The following is an 18,320-nucleotide window of genomic DNA, read 5'->3' as shown; positions in this document are numbered from 1 at the left end:
TTCCCCGTCCCTCCTTCCCGTCCTCGCTGGCGTCCCGGCCTAACGAGAAGCAGATGTGCCGGGCGGGCGGTGGGGGCCGGCGGGGGCTGCGGTGCCCGGCGGAGGCCGGGACGCGCCGGGGGCCGCGCTGGCCGGCTCGGGGGCCGCGGCTGGCAGGAAGCGGGGGGCCCCGGGGACCCCGTCGAGCGGGCAGCGCGGGGCGGCTCTGGCGGCGAGGGGCTGGCCGAGGCGCGGCCGAGGGGAGGGCAGAGCCGCCGTTCGGAGCCGAGCCGTGCAGAGCCGGGAGAGACGGGGCCGCGACGGGACGCGCCATGCGCTCCTGATCTGGGCTGTGTCCGCCGAGGAGCACCACGCCGAGCCACGCCGTGCCGGCCCGAGCCGTGCCACGCCGAGCCGAGCCGTGCCGAGCCTCCCGCCCAGCATGGCCCCCTGGCTCTGGCCGTGCCTCCTGGCCGCCCAGGCCCTGGCCGCCAACTTCCCCTCCAGGTACAGCCTCTACACCGGGGGGGCCGCCTCGCTCGGTACCGTCCAGGCTACGGCCCCGCAGAGCCCCGCCGCGGCCCACAGCGCTGCCCGGGCCGCCAGCCGGCACAGGTAGGAGCCGTGACCGCCGGGCGGGACGGGAGGGCATCCCCGGCGGTACCGTGTCCCAGAGCACCGGGAGAACAAGTTTTCCCGCGAACAGCCGGGCGCCGGCACATGCCACATCCGGCACGGGGTCCTGTCCCGAAGGATGCTGCTGTGCCGGGTGCTGGGGGTGCCCTGATGGTAGGGCCACCCGCACCCATCACTATCCCACTGTCCTCAGATGGTGGGTGTGGGCTGGGGGCATGTGGAGGGGACGGCGCAGGGGACTCCCGAAGGCACACATGGGGCCAGGCACCAGGAGCACTCCGGTGAGGGCGCAGACCAGCTGGGGCGAGTGTTGGTGCTGGACTGCGTGCTGCTTGGTGCTGCTGTGCCAGAGATTGCCGTACAGGCCCTGCCACAACATCCACACGTCCGTGCTGTGCATGCCGGCGCGGGGTCAGCACTGTCGGGGGCAGGACAGGGTGAGGAGCCCGGACCCACCATGTTCCCATCCCCGTCCTGTCCCGACCCGTGCCGTGCCGGCGGGTAGGCAGTGTGGGGCTGCCTACAGGCCGGGGAGTTGTGGGTGCAGGACTGGAGAGGGTCCCACACCAGACTGGGGGTCACATTTTCATCATGGCCGCATCAGCGCCGCAGCAGTGTGGCCACATGAGGTGGAGCTGCACCGGCTCGGCCGCAGCCGGCGGCTGCCCCATCCCTGCCCCACTGCCAGACCCACGACTGCCCCACGCAGCCCAGGGCAGGATGGCAGGGCCTGGCTGCCGGAGTGATTCCTGGAAAGGGGGGATGTGGGTCGGGCACCCCCAGACCCCAGCCCTGCAGGCCCATGGCTGAGCATTGACCTGTGGCTTTGTGGGCACAGTGGGGTCTCCCCATGGTTTTGGGGGGCGGAGTGGCCCCTCCCCGTGCTCAGGGGGCACATCCCCATGCCCTGCCGGATCAGGAGGGCTCTCGTCCCATCCATCCCGTCCCTGGATGTGGACATCCTGGTTCCCTATAGTGGGATCCTGGGGTCCCGCCGCCGTGGGGCAGAAGGGGGCAGGGAATGGAAGGGAATGGGAAGGGAAGGGGGGGGGGCATAAGCAGGCGCAGGAATTCCCGGCGGCCCCCGGGGAGGAGCTGGAATCCAGCCGGGGCCTGAGGGAAACCAGCCGGGATGACGGGAACCGGCCGTGGCACCGCAGGCCCCCACCGCAGCCCAGCTCCTCCGGGCGGGGGGGGGCGGGGGACCACTCCCTGTGGGGCTGCTCTGTGTGGGGCTGAGGATGGGGCTGGGATCCAGGCTCTGGGATCCAGGCTCAGGCCATATACGGCTGTGCCAGGGTCCCTGCACCCCATGGGCCTGGGCTGGGGACCTGTGCCTTGGGACTGGGGTACCTGCAGCCTGTGAGGCTGGGCTGGGGTCTAGTGCCATGTCCCAGGGTTTGCACCTGTGTGGGAGCTGGGGGACTCCATTGCTGGTCATGGGTGCTGGCACCTCCAGTGTGGGGGTGGCAGCAGTGCCACTATACAGCGGCACTGTTCCCCCAACCCACCACCCGCTCTGGCTCAGGGGGGGCAGTTGACCCCCACTTGCAGACTGCTGGTTGCTGGGTGCAATGGCCATGGCGTGGCTGTCCCAGCCCCACCAGTGGTGAGGGGACAGGGGACATGCAGCTCAGTGATGGAGTGGCATGTGGGGTGCCTGTCCCCAGGACTGGGAGCACAGGCCCCACAGCATAGTGTGATGGAGTGCCTGGAACCCCAAACCCTGCCCGGCCTCCCTGAGCCTCACAGGCAGAGCCCCCATCCCCACATGGGCTGCAGCTGTTCTTGTGGTGCCACCAGCCCCTGCCAAGGGCCCCTGTGCTATGGGCGACTGAGCAGGGCAGGGATGAAAGGGCTGCGGAACGGGGCAGGATCCAGCCCATTAACCCCACAGCTGTGGACCGTGACGGCTGCTACCGGTGGAGCCTGGAGGGCAAGCGCAGGGGGTGCCGGAGTGGGGGATGCCTGCTGTGTGTCAGGATGGTGCCCGGTGTGGGCCAGGCGGACACGCTGAGCCCTTCCCACAGGAACTGGTGTGCCTACGTGGTGACACGCACTGTGAGCTGCGTGGTGGAGGACGGCGTCGAAAGCTTCGTGAAGCCAGATTACCAGCCCTGCGCCTGGGGGCAGCTCCAGTGCCCCCGCGTCCTGGCGTGAGTGGGACGGCACCGGGGGGACCTGGGGGCATGGGACAGAGCCGGGTCTGCCTGCAGCGCCGCCGCAGCCGCCGGTGTTTATCCACCCCGGGGTTGTGTTTACTTTGCGCAAGAGCCAGCTGCTTGCGTGGGCCTGGATGGGTGACCGGCTCCCCCCGCGAGGCACACGCGGGGACCCCCATGCACGCCACACCAGGGCATGTCTGCAGCTGGCACCTCAGTGGTGGGGCTGGCGGTTTGGGGGCATGGCAAAAATGGGGTTGGAGGGGCTGGCCGGGGAGAACTCCCAGTCAGCGGCAATTGAGCAAGAGGCCAACAGGGCCACACCGTGGCCTGGGTTTGCTTTTGCTCCCGACTTGCTGCTGCCCAGCCCTGAGCCGCTGCCTGACGCAGCCGCACACGCTGGGACTGTGGTGCTCAGCATGACCCCCGAGTGGGAACCTGGCAGGAGCTGGGGCTGAGTGCAGGCAGGGCTCCTCCCAGCCCACACCCGGGACCCCCACCTAGCTGTTCCCAGCCTGCCCCGCTGGGTTCCCCATCCCCATCCCCGCTGCAGCAGAGTCCCATCTGCCCGCAGGTACCGCAGCTTCCTGAGGCCCCGATACAAGCTGTCCCAGCGGACGGTGTCGGAGCTGGCCTGGCGCTGCTGCCAGGGGTACTCAGGCGAGGACTGCACAGAGGGGCCGGCGCCAGCTGTCCCCCAGCCCACCGGCCGGCCCCGGCCGCGGCCCGGCCGCCCCACACTCTCCGGCTTCGGCAACCCCCTCAGCGGCCTGGGGGGTGAAGGTAATGCCGGTGGTCAGGGTGGGGGGAACTTCCCACCGGGGTGACACTGACAGTGTGATGCGGCACAGGCGGCGGGGATGCGGAGAAGGTGCGGCGGCTGGAGGAGCAAGTGCGGCGGCTGAGCGAGCAGGTGGAGGAGCTGCGGGCCGGGCGGGAGCCACCGCTGGAGCACCCACAGCGGGCGGCAGTGGGCGGCAGCCCCGAGGGCGAGCAACCGGCTGACGCGGCCCCGGCCGAGATGCGGGAGGCACTGAGCCAAGTCCAGCGGCGGCTGGAGGAGCTGGAGACCCACCTGCGGCACCAGGAGGGTGGCCGGGACGGCGCGGTGGCAGCAGTGGAAGGCGGCCCGGCGGCGGCCATGGCCCTGCATGAGCTGGAGCGACGCCTGCAGGAGACCTGCGCTGCCTGCACAGCCAGCACTGAGGGGCTGCGGCGGCAGATGGCCGAGGACCGGGAACGCATGCGGGCGCTGGAGAAACTGGTGGGCTCGGTGGACCAGCGCAACCGGGAGGCGGTGGAGACGGTGCAGAAGCACATCAGCAGCCTGAGCAGCCGCCTGGCCCCGCAGCCGCTGCCGGACGACGTGCACCGGCGCCTGGCCGAGCTGGAGCGGCGGCTGGAGGGGCTGCCCATGGCAGCGGTGGCGGGGCCAGGCGGGCAGGCCCCAGTGCTGGCCCGGAGGCTGGCGGAGCTGGAGGGGCAGCTGAATGCCTCACGGGCTGGCCCGTGGCTCCCCGAGCCCGAGTGGCGGCAGGGCGGGCTGCCGGGACGTGTGGCCAACCTGAGCCGGGCCGTGGAGGGGCTGGTGGCAAGTGGGGCACAGCGCGGTGCCCGCCTGACCGAGCTGGAGGGGCTGCTGGCCCGCTGCAGCCAGCCCTGCGCAGCACCGCCGGCGGGCAGCCAGGACAGGCAGCTCGGAACACTGGTGCGGCAGCTGGAGCAGCGGCTGCAGGACAGCGAGGGGCAGCTCCAGGCCCTGGGGGCCGGCAGGGACGAGCTGGCAGGGACCCTGCAGGGTCTGCGGGCGGAGGGCGGGGCGCTGCGGGAGCTGCTGGAGGAGCAGGGGGAGGCGCTGGGGCGGCTGCTGGTGCAGCTGGAGCCGGGGGGCACCGTGGTGGAGGAACTGGCACAGCTCCGCAACCGGACGGGGCGGCTGGAGGCTGAGCTGGGGGGCGCGGATGGCAGCCACTGCCCCCAGCCCTGCACCCCACTGCTGCCTGGAGAGCTGCAGCAGCTGCGGGTTGAGGTGGACGCCTGCACCGCCGCCTGCCGCCCGCCACAGCCCGGCCTCACCGCTCCAGAGCTGGAGCCGGAGGCCCCTCTGGAAGGGTTCAGCGTCTTCGGGGGCACGTTGCCCTTGGAGCTGCGAGTGCTGCGGGCCGAGCTGGCGTCGGCGCTGCTCTCCCTGAGCGGGCTCAACGCCACGGTGGAGGGGCTGCAGGACGCTCTGGACCAGCAGGACGCCCGGCAGCGCCAGCTGGGTGCCGTCACTGACCGCATCGTGTCCGAGCTGGACCAGGCGGCGGCGGCGGCGGCAGCGCGGGAGGCCGAGAGTGAGGAGCGGCTGGAGGCGCTGGCGCGGGAGCTGGCGCGCACCGGGGGCTGCCCTGCCGGCCTGGAGCCGCGCGTGGCCAAGCTGGAGGGTGTCTGTGAGCAGCTGGAGGCCGTGGCAGGCGGGCTGCGGGGCGTCCGCGATGGCCTGGGCCGGCACGTGGCCGGGCTGTGGGCTGCGGTGAGGGAGCTGAACGGCACAGCCGGCACCCGGGCGGTGCTGCTGGAGAAGGCGCTGCAGGCGCAGCTCCAGCGCCGCCTCGGAGCCCTCAACACCAGCCTGGAGCACCTGCGTGGGGACGTGCTGAGCCTGACCGCGAGGGACCTCACCGGTGCGGGAGCACGGGACATTGTGGGGACCAGGGGTCACCGGAGACTGGAGGGGTGTAGGGAGGTGGGGGTGTTGGGGTGTGGAGACGAGGGACAGCAAGAGGCTGCAGGGTGCGGGTCTGCCGTTCATGGGGATGTGGGACACAAGCCATGGGGATGTAGGGCTGTGGGGATGCGGGGCTGTGGGGACATGGGGATGCAAGTCATGGGCACCTGGGGGCTCAAACTGCGGGAATGTGGGGATGTGGAGATGTATGTAATAAGGACATGGGGGCTCAAGTTGTGGGGACATGAGGCTGCAGTGCATGAGAGCATGGGGACACAAGTCATGGGGATGTGAGGGCTCAAGGTGTGGGGGGTCAAGGCATAGGGACGTGGGCCTGTGGGTTGTGCTGTGGGGTTGGGGCAGTTCTAAACCCATCTTCACCTTAGGTCCTCCTGGGCCCCCTGGACCCATTGGCCCCATGGGCAAGATGGGCCCCCCCGGCCCTGCTGGGCCCCCTGGTAAGGATGGAGAACAAGGCCCCATGGGCCCCCAAGGTAAGAAGCAGCCCCTCAGTGCCCCATCACTCACAGTGGGGCAGCACTGACATGGCTGAACCCTGTGCCTGGGTGTCCTGCCCCATGCTGCCCCTTCAACTCAACTCGCCTTCCTTCCTAGGGCTGCCAGGAGAGAGAGGTAAGGCTGGGGGCTTGGGGGGACCATGTGGGGCTGGAGACTTGGGGGGGGGGGAGGGTTGATGGGATGAGGAATGAGGGGTCTTGAGGGTACAAAGGGGTGGGGACTGGCAGGGGCTTTGGGGAGGGCATGGGGGCTGGACGGGCTACAACGGCATCTGGGGTTGGGGGCATGGGGTGAGGGGAGGAGGTTGGGGTACATGGGGGGGCACTGGGCAGCTTGGGATCATGCACACAGCTGGGGCCGCAAGGGATGGATGTGATGAAGGAGGAGAGCATATGGATGCAGGAAAGGGGCAGGTATAGTGGGGTCAGGGCTCAGGGTGCTGGCTTGGGGTGCCCATTTCTGACATGGTGTCTAGGTGATGTGGGGGAGCCGGGCTCTGTGCCCCGTGTTGCCTTCTCGGCTGCCCTCAGCACCCGGCGGACGGAGCCAGGCACCGTCCCCTTCGACCAGGTCCTGCTCAACGACGGTGGTGCCTACGACCCTGAGACAGGTGAGCGGCCACACAGCTCCCCATGTGGGGCAGGGTGGGCTGTGGGGTGGGACAGGGGCTACAGTGGGGGCTGAAGGGACTCCACAGGCATGGGTGAATCATGACCCTGGGGTGTGCTCAGGGATGTTGTGCCCACTGCATGGGTGAATCGACAGCCACGGGGTGCAGAGGGGCAGCCCAGGGGTGTAGAACCCACTCTGGGGATGGAGCTGGGGTGGGTGCTGGCGCTGACATCCACCACCCGCGGCCATAGGCATGTTCACGGCGCCGGTGAGCGGGCGGTACCTGGTGAGCGCGGTGCTGACAGGACACAAGGGCGAGAAGCTGGAGGCCGTGCTGTCCCGCTCCAACCTGGGCATTGCTCGCCTGGACTCAGCCGGCTTCCAGCCCGAGGGGCTGGAGAAGGAACCAGTGGCTGCACTGCAGCCCAGCCCTGGCTCGCTCGGCATCTTCAGCCTCCTGCTGCCGTTGGCGGCTGGCGAGACCCTCTGTGTGGACCTGGTCTCAGGGCGCCTGGCCCATGCACCCGATGAGCCCCTCACTGTGTTCAGTGGGGCCCTGCTGTATGACGCCGAGGAGCCCTAGAGCCACCCAACCCTTGGGATGCCCCCCAGGCACGGGGGGTCCCCACACCCCACCAGGAACCCCCCCACCTGCCCCATTATTTATCAGCACCCCCTACTCCTCATTCCCACCCCACTGCCACGTGTCCCAGACCCACACCGCCCACCACAGCCCCCCACTACCCCCCACGAAATAAAGATGCGGCACCGGGTTTTGTACCCACGGCTCCAGCTCCTTCCTGTGCCCCCACTGTTTATTGCCCCATTCTGGGGGTCCCACGGATCTCACTGCCATCAGAAGTCTTCATCTCAGCCTGAGAATTCACCCTTTGCTGGCATCCAGTTGACTGAGAAGCCCTTAAAGTTGGCGTAGGGGGGTCCCTGGTGGGGGCACATGGGGTCACAGCCAGCCCCTCCTGTCCCCCCCCTGCAATGACTCCCAGCCCCCAACTCGCTTCCTGTGAGGATGAGCTGCAGGGTGGGCTTCTCCAGCTGACGCAGCAAGAGCTTCTGTTGCCTCAGGGCCCTGAAACATCTGGGGGGTAAGGGTGATGGAGGAGCCATGGCGGGGGCCCTCAATCCCCTGCAACCCCTTACCTGTACTTCTTGATGCCATGGATGCCACTGGCTGTGTTCCCCAGGCCCTGCCCCTGATGGTGCCTGCAAGAGGATGGACGGACGCAGAGCTGGGGAGTGTACCTCTTGTACCTGGGGCCCCACTTTGCACACCAGAGGCACACAGGGCTGAGTGCTGAGACACAGGAGGGGGTCAGGGTGTTGGGCACATGCAGTGGGCACCCTGCGCCCATGGTGGGGATGGTCCTTACCCTGCAAGGTGGCTGTGTGCCTGCAGTGGTACAGCAGGGCCAGCTCCCCAAACACATCTCCTGGCCTCAGTGTGCGAAGTGGGTGGCCACACTGGCTCATACTGAGCTGCCCTTCTGTGGAGAGACATGGCAGAGCATGCACATGTGTATGCACGCATGCATGCACACACAGGCTGCCCTGCAGCAGGCAGCCTCGCACATGCACCCACATTGTGCATCTCCTGCAGCGGGTGCACACTGCAGGTGAGCTCACACCCATGGACAGGCAAACACATGAGCACACCTGCACATGCGTGGCCTGGCTCTGCACTCCCATCTGATGTACATGGCGGTGCCCTCAGGCAGCATCATGTCCCCGGGGCCATGTTGGATGGGGGTGAAGCTCCGGGCCAGCACCTCAGGATAGCCCTCACCCAGGCGCCACAGATATGGGCTGCGCTCCACTGCAGCTGCAATGAGGCTGAGGTCCCTAGGGACATGGAGACACGCAGGTCCCCTGGTCCCTGGTTCCTGCTGGCTACCTGGGCAACGTGGGGCTGTTGGGCACACAGAGGGCATCACCACTGGTGAGGGGCTCCGGGATGATGGCTACAGTGCGGCTGTCTTGCCAGCCGGGGGGTAACTCCTTGGAACCCTCCTGCAGCATACTCTGCAGGAATGTCCTCTCCTCCTGCAGCTGCAGCTCCAGCAGCACCTTGTTCATCCCTGCACCCTGTGAAGGGACAGTTTAACGTCAGCCCAGCACAGGGCAGGCGCATGGAAACAGAAGGGAGATGCCCTCCTAGGTAAAGGGTCATGGCCCCACACTGCTCCAGATAACTCCACATGACCCCACATATCCCCACTTGTGCTATCAGCCTTGGCTCAACATATCTGGCTGTGGCAAAGCACATCTGGCCACAGCACAGTGTGGGCAGTGTGGGGGACACAGGACCCCATAGTGCCAGGTTCTCAGCCCCTGCAACACCGCAGTAGGATCCCATGGGTGTCCCAGCCCCAAAAAGGCTCTGTCCCAGCCGCAGCACAGCAGGTGCCAGGTGCTCTCTGACCCGTGCAAAGGTTGTGCTGCTGGCACAAGGGAGCCATGGGCCTCAGCACAGCCTCTGCCACAACGCATCGACATGGTGACCTGTCCTGAGTGCTCTGTCAGATCCTGCACCTCAGCCCTGCTGCCAACCCCACGCCCGTGCCTACCTGCACCCCACATCTGCTGCCGTTCCCTCCCAGCCCCACGCTGTCTATAACACATTAACCAGCATGTGCCGAACGCGCCTGTGCCTGCTGTCACTCGCTACAGCCCACTGCACCCTGACCTGCGCCCCATGCCGGCGAGAGCTGGATGGGGACTGGGGCAGAGTCCAGCCCTGGCTGCACCCTGACCCTGGCGCCTGTCACATCACAGCACCTCAACGTGGGGGGTGCACAGGCACGGGGGTGCACGAGGGGGGTGCACGGAGGGGGTGCACGGGGGGTGTGCATGGCAGGGTGTGCATGGCAGGGTGTGCACGGGGGTGTGCACGGAGGGGGTGCACGGCAGGGTGTGCATTTGGGGGGGGTGTGCACGGAGGGGGTGCATGGAGGGGGTGCATGAAGGGGGTACACGGGGGGGTGTGCACAGGGGGTGTGCATGGCAGGGTGTGCATTTGGGGGGGGTGCACGGAGGGGGTGCACGGAGGGGGTGCATGAAGGGGGTGCACGGGGGGGTGCACGGGGGGTGTGCATGGCAGGGTGTGCATTTGGGGGGGGGTGCACGGAGGGGGTGCACGGAGCGGGTGCACGGGGGTGTGCACGGCAGGGGGTGCATTTGGGGGGGGTGTGCAAGCAGCGCGAAGGACTGAGGCGCAGCACGGGCAGCGCCGCACACCCCTGCGGGCTTCCCACGCACAGACAGCTCTTGGAAGGGCGTGGTGTAGGGAGGCGGGGCCTGACGCAGGGGCGGAGTCTGTGGAAGGGGCGGGGCCTATCGGCCGCGCCGGTGCCGGTACCGGAGCGGAGCGGCTGCGGCAATGGCAGCGGCCGCCCGGAGGGGCCCCGTCCCCGGCGGGGAGAAGCGGATCCTGTGCGTGGGGCTGGTGTGCCTGGACATCATCAGCGTGGTGGAGGCGTATCCTGCCGAGGACTCCGACATCAGGTACCAGCGGGCGGGCTGCGAGGCGGGGCAGCTCCGCTGGGAGGAGGAGGAGGACCTGGGTCTGAACCGGTGCCCACGGCCCATGGCCTTGCAGGTGCATGTCGCAGCGATGGCAGCGGGGCGGGAATGCCTCCAACTCCTGCACGGTGCTGGCGCTGCTGGGAGCTCCCTGCGCCTTCATGGGCTCGCTGGCCACTGGGCACGCTGCTGAGTAAGTGGGGAGCGGGATGGGGGCTCCGGCCGCCGGCGGGGCCCTACTCTGACACTTCCACCGGCCCTCCTGCATCTCTCCTGCTGGCAGCTTCGTCCTGGCCGACCTGCGGCGCTACGGGGTGGACGTGGGCCATGTGGTGCCGCAGCCCACCAGCTGCCTGCCCACCTCCATTGTCATCGCCAGCGCCAGCCGGGGCACCCGCACCATCCTGCACGCCTGCGGGTGCGTGGCGCCCCTCACCCCGCTCTCTGTCCCCCAAGTTTCATTGTGGCGGATTTCCGGCGCCGGGGTGTGGATGTGACGCACGTGGCCTGGCAGCCCAGTGGGGACGTGCCCTGCGCCTGCTGTGTTGTCAGTGTCGCCAGCGGCACCCGGACCATCGTGCTCTACGACACGTAAGGGCCCCATCACCTGGGCCTGGCACCTGGGGCCTCCCCTGCACCCTGGGATCACACAGTGCTCAGCCGCAGGACGAGGCTCTGCTGGTGCCTGCCAGGGCTACTGCTTCCAGATCAAGTGATTCTCCATAATCCTGCACATGCAATGACTGTCAATCGTCCCACAGCTCCTGATTGCCCCTGTGCCATTGTCGTGATTGGCAGTGGTGTTCCTTGGCCAAGGCTGTGGTTCCTTGGCGGTGGCCATGCCTGCAGGGTGAATGCAGCCCTTACCCAGGCATCGTGCTGGCCCCATTCACGCAGAGCTGTGGTGGCCTGGGATGATGGGCATCACACCATTGCATTGCCCTTTGAGTCTATCTCAGGGTCCCGCTGTGCCATCATTAATGATTAATGATTCACGCGGATCGTGCCATCCCACGGGGAACTCTGCCCCGGGCAGCACCGAGCCCTTCACCCCCAGCTGGGGGTCACCCAGGGCCACCCCACACTGTTGCTGGCGTCCCCCCGTCTGACCCCCCATTTGCAGGAACCTGCCAGATGTGACACCCCGCGACTTTGAGCAGGTTGACCTCTCCCAGTACAAGTGGATCCACTGGGAGGTGAGCCCGGGGCTGGGAAGAACTGGGGCATTTGGGGTTGGGCAGGGGGTATCTCAGGGCTTGGGGGTTCAGTGACGGAGGAGGTGATCCCTGGGACAGAAGGGGAGAACCAAGGGCTGGGGGAGGGACATCCTGGGGCTGGGCCGGACACTGGGGCTAGGCTGGACTTCCTGGTGCTGGTCTGGGGGAACTCCCCCGATGCCAGTAGAGGGTACCCTGCGTGTGCCCTAAGCGGGCGGTGCGCGTTGCCGCAGGCTCGTAACGCAGCGGAGCAGGCGGTGATGATGCAGCGGGTGGAGCAGCACAACCGGGCCCGGCCGCCGGAGGACCGGGTCCGCACGTCGGTGGAGCTGGAGAAGCCGCGGGAGGAGCATTTGCTGCTGATGGGGCTGGGCGACGTGGTGCGGGGCAGGGTTATCGGTGGGACGGGGCAGGACTATTGGCTGGGGACGGAGTTAGGGACGTGGCCACCGGCCCTGGGCGGGAAGGGGTGGCAGGAGTTGGGGCGTAGGTATGGGGCGCGATGGGGATGGGGGGCAGCCAGGGGCAAGAGGTGCATTTGGAGCAATGGGGTGCAGGCGGGGGTGGGGGTGGGTACTGTCTGTGCAAAGGTGTGGCAGTGTGGGGTGCAGTTGGGGTCTGGAGTGCAGCTGGGGTCTAGGAGGGATAGTCGGGGTCAGGAGAGTAGTTGGGAGAGCAGAGTCGAGGGAGCAGTCACGGTGCTGAAAGAGCAGCAGGTACCGGGAGTGTTGGGGTGTCTCCCCCGCCTCAGCCCCTCTCCTGCAGGTGTTCATCAGCAAGGACTTGGCCCAGCACTTTGGGTACCGGTCGGCCCCCGAGGCGCTGCAGGGGTTGCGCAGCCGCATCCAGCCAGGGTACGGGGGGTCCAGGGGTGCTGGTTTGGGCAGGGAGGGCATGGCTGCACCCCACACTCACCCCTCTGCCCCCCAGCGCCACACTGATCTGCGCCTGGGCTGAGGAGGGGGCCGATGCCATAGGGCCAGGTGGGGAGCTGGTGCACTCGGATGCCTTCCCCCCAGAGACCCTCGTGGACACACTGGGGGCTGGGGACACCTTCAATGCTGCTGTCATCTTTGCACTCTCGGCAGGTGAGTGCGTGGCACAGCCACAGCATGGCCATGGGTCACCATGGCCACAGCAGAGCCACAGCTCAGCTTGGCCCAGCCTGGCCTAGCAGGACTGACCCCCCCATTCCCCAGGGAAGACTCTGCAGGATGCCATTACCTTCGGCTGCCGCATTGCAGGCAGGAAATGTGGGATCCAGGGCTTCGATGGCATCGTTTAAGCTAAGCACCCATTCCCATGCCCTGCCCCATGCCACTGCCCGCACATCTGGCACACCCAACCCCACTGCCAATAAACCCCCGCACTGACCCATGGCCTTCTCCTACATTGATCCAGGTGAGCACTGGTGGCAGCGCCTGTATTTCTCTGTCCTGGAATGTTACAGGAGCAAACGGTGTAACCCTGGCACTGCTGCAGGATGGGGGACCCTCCCCCATGCTAAGTGCCCTGAGTGGGGCAGGGAGCAGCCCAGTCTGCAGCCCTGCTTTCTACCCCTCCCCGGGATCCCCCCATACTAGGGCTGTCTCTTCCTCAGGGGCTCCAACCTCAGGAGCTTCAGTTTTGGGGGTGTCCTCTGCCTTCATGAGTCCAGCATCGGGGGATTCAGCCTGAAGGGCTTCCTGCCCCTCTTTCTGCTTCTCTGCTGGCCTGAGTCCTGGGCCATTCACCCCCATGTTCCTCCCAAGCACCTCTGGTTCCCTGGGATGTGACAGGAGGGGTGGCTCTGGGGCTCCCTGCTCTTGGCCAGGCGACAGCAGCCGCTTAGGGGGGTCAAGCAGCAGTTCACGGGGGTTGAGGAGCCCATCTTTGCTCATGTCCTGCCTCTCCAAGGCTTGGTCCACCAGCACAGCCACCTACGGGGACAGGGATAGGATGAGAGCCCAGCCCTGGGGCGCTGTGAGGTGCAAGGGGCCAGCCCCCCAGGATGTACCATGTCAAGGTGTGGCTGCCTGCCATTCCGCTGTGCCAGCACTGTGCCCAGCAGCTGCAGCAGCTCCAGCCCATCCAGATGCCCGTTTCGGTCATGGTCATGCAGCACAAAGAGATAGAGCAGGACTGTGGGGCACAGGTAACAGTGTGGCTGGGACTGCGTTCCTGCCCCTATTGGACCCCCAGTACCCTACTGCTGCACAGCCTTACCCTGCTCCCGTGTCAGGGCCTCCACATCCTGCTCCAGCATTGCCAGACTCTGCACTGTGCTCTGCAGCAGCCTGGGGACAGTCGGGCTGTAGGCAGGCACACACCATCCCTGCCCCACAGCATGCCCTATGGCCAACCCAGGGCTGCTGCGTCCTACAGCTGTCCTCAGGAGCACCCTCCTCCACAGCCAGCTGGGTGCTGCCCGTGCCTCCCACCCTCTAGTTGACCCCCCCGATCCACAGCCCCCAGTGCCATGGAGCTCCTGTGGGGCTCCCATGGGGTAGGGACTCACAGCAGTGTGGGCAACTCCAGGCTGAACAGGTCAAAATCAGGATCCAGCCTCATGGCTGCAGGGTCCTCAGGCCTGGCCAGGAGAGAGTGGGGTTACCTGTGTCCGTGGGGTGGAGGGCACAGTGCCTGCCCTGGCCTGGCCTAATGTCCTCACACAGCATCCCCTCCATCCATGGCCCCCACAGCCCTGTATCAACCCCAGCGACCACTGGGTACCCCAGGACCATCCATTACTGTGCATCCCGTCTGTACCTGTGTACCCAAACCTCACCTGCGCACTCTCTTCACCCATGAACCCTCCCCCTTACACCCCCTCATTCATACCTGTGCCCCCCGCCCTGCGGGGCAGCCCGTGCCCCCGGGACCAGCAGCAGCAGCAGCAGCAGCGCCAGCGCGTTCCTCATCCAGCGACCCGAGGCTACAGTCGGGTGAGCGGGGCAGGGTGAGCGCCCCTGGGGGAGGTCACAGTCACGGCCCCGTCCACCCGTCCCGGAGGGCTCCGGTACCGCCAGTCCCCCTGCCCTGCCGGGAGGGAGCGGCAGCCGTGGGAGGGGCGGGGAGCTCCGTAAAGCGTCCACCGGGTCCAGCGCGGCGAAGACACGCTGGCACCGGGCGGGGGGTGGAAGCGCTGGGCGGTGCACAGTGTACACTGCCTGCACTGCTCACACGCACGCATCCCGTCCCGCCGTGAGGAGCACTCGCTGCACACACAGGGCAGCCCCCTAACACCCCACGATGCCGCCCGCCGCGCCTGAGGCCGAGTAGCTGACACGTCCCCCGCCAACGCCCGCCGACCCTCCGCCGGTATCCCCGGGGTGAGCCCGGCCGCGCCCCGCCGGCAGCGCAGGGGTTAACCGGCACCCGTGCCAGCACCGAAAGAGGCGGCGGCCGTGACACGCACCCGCTCCGGGGCGAGACCACTGCGGCGGGCGGGGCACGGCGCAGCGCGGCTGCTACGGGGCGGGGTTATAGCCCGGGGGCGTGGCCAGGGCGTTTGGCAACCGCGCACCCGCTCGCCCCGGCAGGCACAGACGCGACAGCGCTGCTTTCACCCTCCGGTTTTAATAGCGGCGGTGGGGCTGGAGGACCCCTCTTTTCCAGGGCCTGCCCCACATGGTCGCCAGCACCGTCTCCAGGCTCCCCCATTCACACCCCGAGCGCCAGCGCCGGGGCTGGTCCCTCATCCTCTTCACAGTCTGCATGGGGTGGGCCCGGGCCGTCGGAGTCTGCCCAGCCCCAGGGGCTCATCCCGGGCCGGGGGTCTACAGGAAGCCTGGGAAGGCGAGCTGCAGCAGCAGGATGGCAGCCACGATGAGCCCGGCACACAGCAGCAGCAGCAGCCAGACAGGGAGGGAGCCTGTGGAGCAGAGCAGTGTGAAGGCAGGTGACCACCATCTGGCCTGGAAGATACGCCCAGTGCTGCAACAGCCCCCTAGCACCTACGTCGGCTGGGCAGAAGGTGCAGCTTGCAGCGGCTGTCAACAGCCACGCTGAGCAGGGCGGCCTCATTCCCTGCCAGCAGCTCTCGTCCATGCCGGCTCTCAGGGACAAAAGCCATGTCTGTCACCACGATGCCATGTGCCTCCTTCACATAGTACAGCCTCTACAGGGAAGGACAGTGCAGCCCAGGAAGGGAGGAGGCTGCTGTGGCTGCCCCTGTACCCATCCCCACCAAGCCCCACTACTCACCTGCAGTGAGAAGGCGATGTGGATGGCAACAGAGCCTGTCACTGTGCCTAGTCCCAGGAAGGTACCTGAGTCACTGCAGGGGGTCAGACAGTGAGCAGGAGCTGCCACAACCCCCACCCCATGCCTGGCCAGCCCTGAGGTACCTTATGGAGAGGCAGGAGATGACCTCAGTGCCACAGGGCCGGGTGAGCAGTGGCAGGAAGCTTTTCCCATCCCACTTGGTAAGGTAGCAGGGTGGGGGGCGGCGCTCCCGCTTGTGGGGCACCTGAACAGTGTAGAGCCGCAGTGCCCCAGCATTGTCCTCCACTGCCCCAAACCTGCCATGGGAGAGTGAAGGGTGCATCAGTTGCCACGGCCAACAGTGACACCCCCATTCCCTTCACATGGGGCTGCAAAGGCGGACTCTGCTGTCAGCTCCCCACCCTCACCGGCAGGCCTGGTACCGGTAAGCCTTGTCAGGGATGCCAGGCAGGTTCTCGTTCCAGCACAGCCCCATCACCAGCTGGTCCTGCTGCCACACGCAGCACTGGAAGTCTCGTCCAGCCGTCACCACCTGCGTGCAGAAAGTGCAGTTGTATGAGGAGGGCTCTTCCCACAGGGCCAGGGAGAAATCTGATGCCCACCTTGTTGTCAGGGCCCAGCGCAATATCTTCGATCTCCCCATCATGGGCTTTGAACTCCAGTGTCTTCTTCATGCTGGGAAACTGCAAGGGCAGAGCACGCGCTGGAGCTGTGTCTCACAGGACGGGACCCATGGCAGCCCCAGAATTCCTGGGTAAGATGCAGCATTACAGAGCCACAGGCACTGCTGACGCGGCACTGCTGGGGCCAGACCTTCCCCACCAGGCACACAACAATACTGGCATGGTAATATCCAGCCTCAGCTCCCCCCACCTACCTCCCAGAGGCGAAGGAAGCCATCAGCACCACCGGTGACAAGCAGTGAGCAGTCTGCATTGAACCTTACAGCTTTCTGCAAGGCGTCGGGGCTGAAATCTGTGCGGACACTGTGCAAACTCTCTACCATCACCTCACTCGTCTGATTCTGTGTCTCATCTTGCCCCACCGGGCTGGGGCCCTTCCGCTTCCGCGGCCCCTTCTCCCTGCTGCCTGTGGCGGGGCAGACAACACAAAGCCCTGACACAGCTCCCCCACGGGCCCGGGAGAACACGGGCAGGGCTGGGAGGGGTCCAGATCACTGCCCCATCCCCACAGACCATCCCACTCCACCCACAACAGGTGTTGTCCCTGCCTCCCCGGGGAGTAGCGGGCTCTCACCGCCATGTCCGGCGGCGGGCTCGGGCGCCCGCAGGCTAAACCGCAGGATGTGGCAGCTGGCGTCCTGTCCCGCTGCAATGATGTCGTCGGCCAACGCCATGGTCATGGTGGCGCGGGTCTCGGTGTCGTGCGAGTGCAGCAGGGAGGCGCTGAGCTTCCCGCCGATCTGCTCCAGCTGCAGGAAGTGCTGCAGGACGGTGCAAGGCCTCAGACCAGGCTCCGCGGAGGGGCCCTGCCCGCGGCGGGGCCCTGCTCACACCGAGGCCAGCCCCGCGGCCTCGACCCCCGCCGGCCCCGCCAGGGCCGCTGCCCCCCTCCACCGCCGCGCCCAGCCGCGTCAGTCCCTGGTCCTCCCGCCCGACCCCCGTGTTCCCGCTACGCCGCACCACGCCATTGCGGATGCCGGTCTTGGCGGCGCCGCCGCCGCCAGCGGTGATGGCGAGCGGCCACCGCGGGTGCAACCGCACGGTGTAGAGCGGAAACGGCGCCCGGTACAGCTCCGCCGGCCGCCGCGGGGCCATGGCTACGCCGCACACGTCACCGCGACGCCCCGGCGCTGCGTCACGGCGCCACGGGCACGCACCCCCCGCCCCACACAATGGCTCCGCCCCTCCGATCCTAACTCCGCCTCCTATAGGCTAGCCCCTCCTCAAGGCAAAACCCCGCCCCGACCCAAAGCCCCGCCTCCTGCGGTCCGAGTCCCGCCCCTTGCTGCACAAGCCCCGCCCACCCATGGTCGAGGGCATCCCCCTCGTGTGCCCCACGGAGGGCTGGGGGCCGCCTCCCTGCAGCGCAGCCAAGCAGCACCCCCGTACCCCCTGCCCCTGGGCAGCAGAGCCTCCCCAGGCCCCTCTCCGGTCCCCCTGTGCTGCCCAGCGGGAATGTCCCAGCAGTCATGATTCCCCCATCCCGCCCCACAGCTGCGGGGGAGCATCCGCAGCCCCACAGGCACCAGGAATAGGCGTCCCTGCTCAGCCTTGCCACCTCCCATGCACCCACAGAGCCCTATGGGCAGTGGAGGTGGTGGGGTAGCCAGGTCACCCATGGGTCTCCCCAGCTCCAGGACTCCCTGTGGCCTCACTTCTCTCCCCCTCAATGCAGCCCTGACCTGGCTGCCCCCAGAGGGTCCTCACCCTGCTGCAGTGTGGGGTGGATGGGTCCATGGGTGCACTGTGATGGCTCCCATTCCACAGGTAGCATTGTGGGCCTCACATGAGGTTGGGGCCCAGCGTGACCCCATGTGAGTGCCCTGCCTGGGGCTTGAGGCTTGCTGTGGGGCCTTACCATGGGGCTAGTGGGGCTGCAGCGGGCAGCCACAGCAAGGGGAGGCCAGGACAGCCAGAATCCTCCTGCTCATCCTGGTGCCAAGGAGGGGGACACGAGGCTCCTGCCGAGGCAAGGATGTGGGTCAGGCTCTGCCAGTAGGTATTGGGGGGATGCACCAGAGCTCCCCAGGCACCTGGCCCACCAGTGCTTCACAATGCT

The 18,320-nt window shown here is 67.4% G+C and overlaps 4 protein-coding genes across 4 annotated transcripts; 2 read left to right on the top strand and 2 right to left on the bottom strand.

The window, feature by feature from the left end:
• Positions 1 to 259: 259 nt before the first annotated feature.
• On the top strand, positions 260 to 7,361 carry EMILIN1 (elastin microfibril interfacer 1). Its single transcript, XM_057396809.1, has 8 exons — positions 260 to 594; positions 2,646 to 2,771; positions 3,352 to 3,560; positions 3,629 to 5,443; positions 5,874 to 5,981; positions 6,103 to 6,120; positions 6,482 to 6,616; positions 6,870 to 7,361. Exons 1-8 carry the CDS (start codon positions 422 to 424, stop codon positions 7,199 to 7,201), a joined length of 2,916 nt encoding a protein of 971 aa, XP_057252792.1. The 5' UTR covers positions 260 to 421; the 3' UTR covers positions 7,202 to 7,361.
• Positions 7,362 to 9,957: 2,596 nt separating this feature from the next.
• KHK (ketohexokinase) lies at positions 9,958 to 12,745 on the top strand. Its single transcript, XM_057396821.1, has 8 exons — positions 9,958 to 10,137; positions 10,232 to 10,348; positions 10,612 to 10,746; positions 11,279 to 11,351; positions 11,606 to 11,752; positions 12,138 to 12,226; positions 12,303 to 12,460; positions 12,572 to 12,745. The coding sequence occupies exons 1-8, from the start codon at positions 10,013 to 10,015 to the stop codon at positions 12,655 to 12,657; spliced, it is 930 nt and encodes a 309-aa protein (XP_057252804.1). The 5' UTR covers positions 9,958 to 10,012; the 3' UTR covers positions 12,658 to 12,745.
• Positions 12,746 to 12,925: 180 nt separating this feature from the next.
• CGREF1 (cell growth regulator with EF-hand domain 1) lies at positions 12,926 to 14,370 on the bottom strand. Its single transcript, XM_057396824.1, has 5 exons — positions 14,193 to 14,370; positions 13,870 to 13,941; positions 13,578 to 13,648; positions 13,369 to 13,493; positions 12,926 to 13,291 (listed from the first exon to the last, which is right to left on the bottom strand). Exons 1-5 carry the CDS (start codon positions 14,270 to 14,272, stop codon positions 12,926 to 12,928), a joined length of 714 nt encoding a protein of 237 aa, XP_057252807.1. The 5' UTR covers positions 14,273 to 14,370.
• A 541-nt stretch (positions 14,371 to 14,911) lies between these two features.
• On the bottom strand, positions 14,912 to 17,423 carry PREB (prolactin regulatory element binding). Its single transcript, XM_057396820.1, has 9 exons — positions 17,222 to 17,423; positions 16,836 to 17,022; positions 16,456 to 16,667; positions 16,181 to 16,261; positions 15,986 to 16,110; positions 15,701 to 15,874; positions 15,558 to 15,630; positions 15,312 to 15,471; positions 14,912 to 15,225 (listed from the first exon to the last, which is right to left on the bottom strand). Exons 1-9 carry the CDS (start codon positions 17,354 to 17,356, stop codon positions 15,131 to 15,133), a joined length of 1,242 nt encoding a protein of 413 aa, XP_057252803.1. The 5' UTR covers positions 17,357 to 17,423; the 3' UTR covers positions 14,912 to 15,130.
• Positions 17,424 to 18,320: the final 897 nt, after the last annotated feature.

This window comes from Pezoporus wallicus, unplaced genomic scaffold (assembly GCF_028554395.1).
Source record: "Pezoporus wallicus isolate ANWC-B61680 ecotype Strahan unplaced genomic scaffold, APGP_CSIRO_Pwel_v1 contig_7265, whole genome shotgun sequence".
Lineage (NCBI taxonomy): Eukaryota > Metazoa > Chordata > Aves > Psittaciformes > Psittacidae > Pezoporus > Pezoporus wallicus.
This window is presented reverse-complemented; position numbering and strand designations above follow the sequence as displayed.

What these genes read in the sequence shown, in the direction of transcription:
- PREB (XM_057396820.1), bottom strand. Translation starts at nt 17,356, where the DNA reads ATGGCCCCGCGGCGGCCGGCGGAGCTGTACCGGGCGCCGTTTCCGCTC. An exon ending in TACCGGTACCAGGCCTGCCG is followed by an intron (nt 15,875 to 15,985) that starts GTGAGGGTGGGG and finishes CTCCCATGGCAG; the next exon opens with GTTTGGGGCAGTGGAGGACA. An exon ending in ATCTCCTGCCTCTCCATAAG is followed by an intron (nt 15,631 to 15,700) that starts GTACCTCAGGGC and finishes GACCCCCTGCAG; the next exon opens with TGACTCAGGTACCTTCCTGG.
- EMILIN1 (XM_057396809.1), top strand. Translation starts at nt 422, where the DNA reads ATGGCCCCCTGGCTCTGGCCGTGCCTCCTGGCCGCCCAGGCCCTGGCC. An exon ending in CAGTGCCCCCGCGTCCTGGC is followed by an intron (nt 2,772 to 3,351) that starts GTGAGTGGGACG and finishes ATCTGCCCGCAG; the next exon opens with GTACCGCAGCTTCCTGAGGC. An exon ending in TGCCTACGACCCTGAGACAG is followed by an intron (nt 6,617 to 6,869) that starts GTGAGCGGCCAC and finishes CCGCGGCCATAG; the next exon opens with GCATGTTCACGGCGCCGGTG.
- KHK (XM_057396821.1), top strand. Translation starts at nt 10,013, where the DNA reads ATGGCAGCGGCCGCCCGGAGGGGCCCCGTCCCCGGCGGGGAGAAGCGG. An exon ending in GCCACTGGGCACGCTGCTGA is followed by an intron (nt 10,349 to 10,611) that starts GTAAGTGGGGAG and finishes CTGTCCCCCAAG; the next exon opens with TTTCATTGTGGCGGATTTCC. An exon ending in CGCAGCCGCATCCAGCCAGG is followed by an intron (nt 12,227 to 12,302) that starts GTACGGGGGGTC and finishes TCTGCCCCCCAG; the next exon opens with CGCCACACTGATCTGCGCCT.
- CGREF1 (XM_057396824.1), bottom strand. Translation starts at nt 14,272, where the DNA reads ATGAGGAACGCGCTGGCGCTGCTGCTGCTGCTGCTGCTGGTCCCGGGG. An exon ending in CCGCAGGGCGGGGGGCACAG is followed by an intron (nt 13,942 to 14,192) that starts GTATGAATGAGG and finishes TCTCCTGGCCAG; the next exon opens with GCCTGAGGACCCTGCAGCCA. An exon ending in GGCAGCCACACCTTGACATG is followed by an intron (nt 13,292 to 13,368) that starts GTACATCCTGGG and finishes CTGTCCCCGTAG; the next exon opens with GTGGCTGTGCTGGTGGACCA.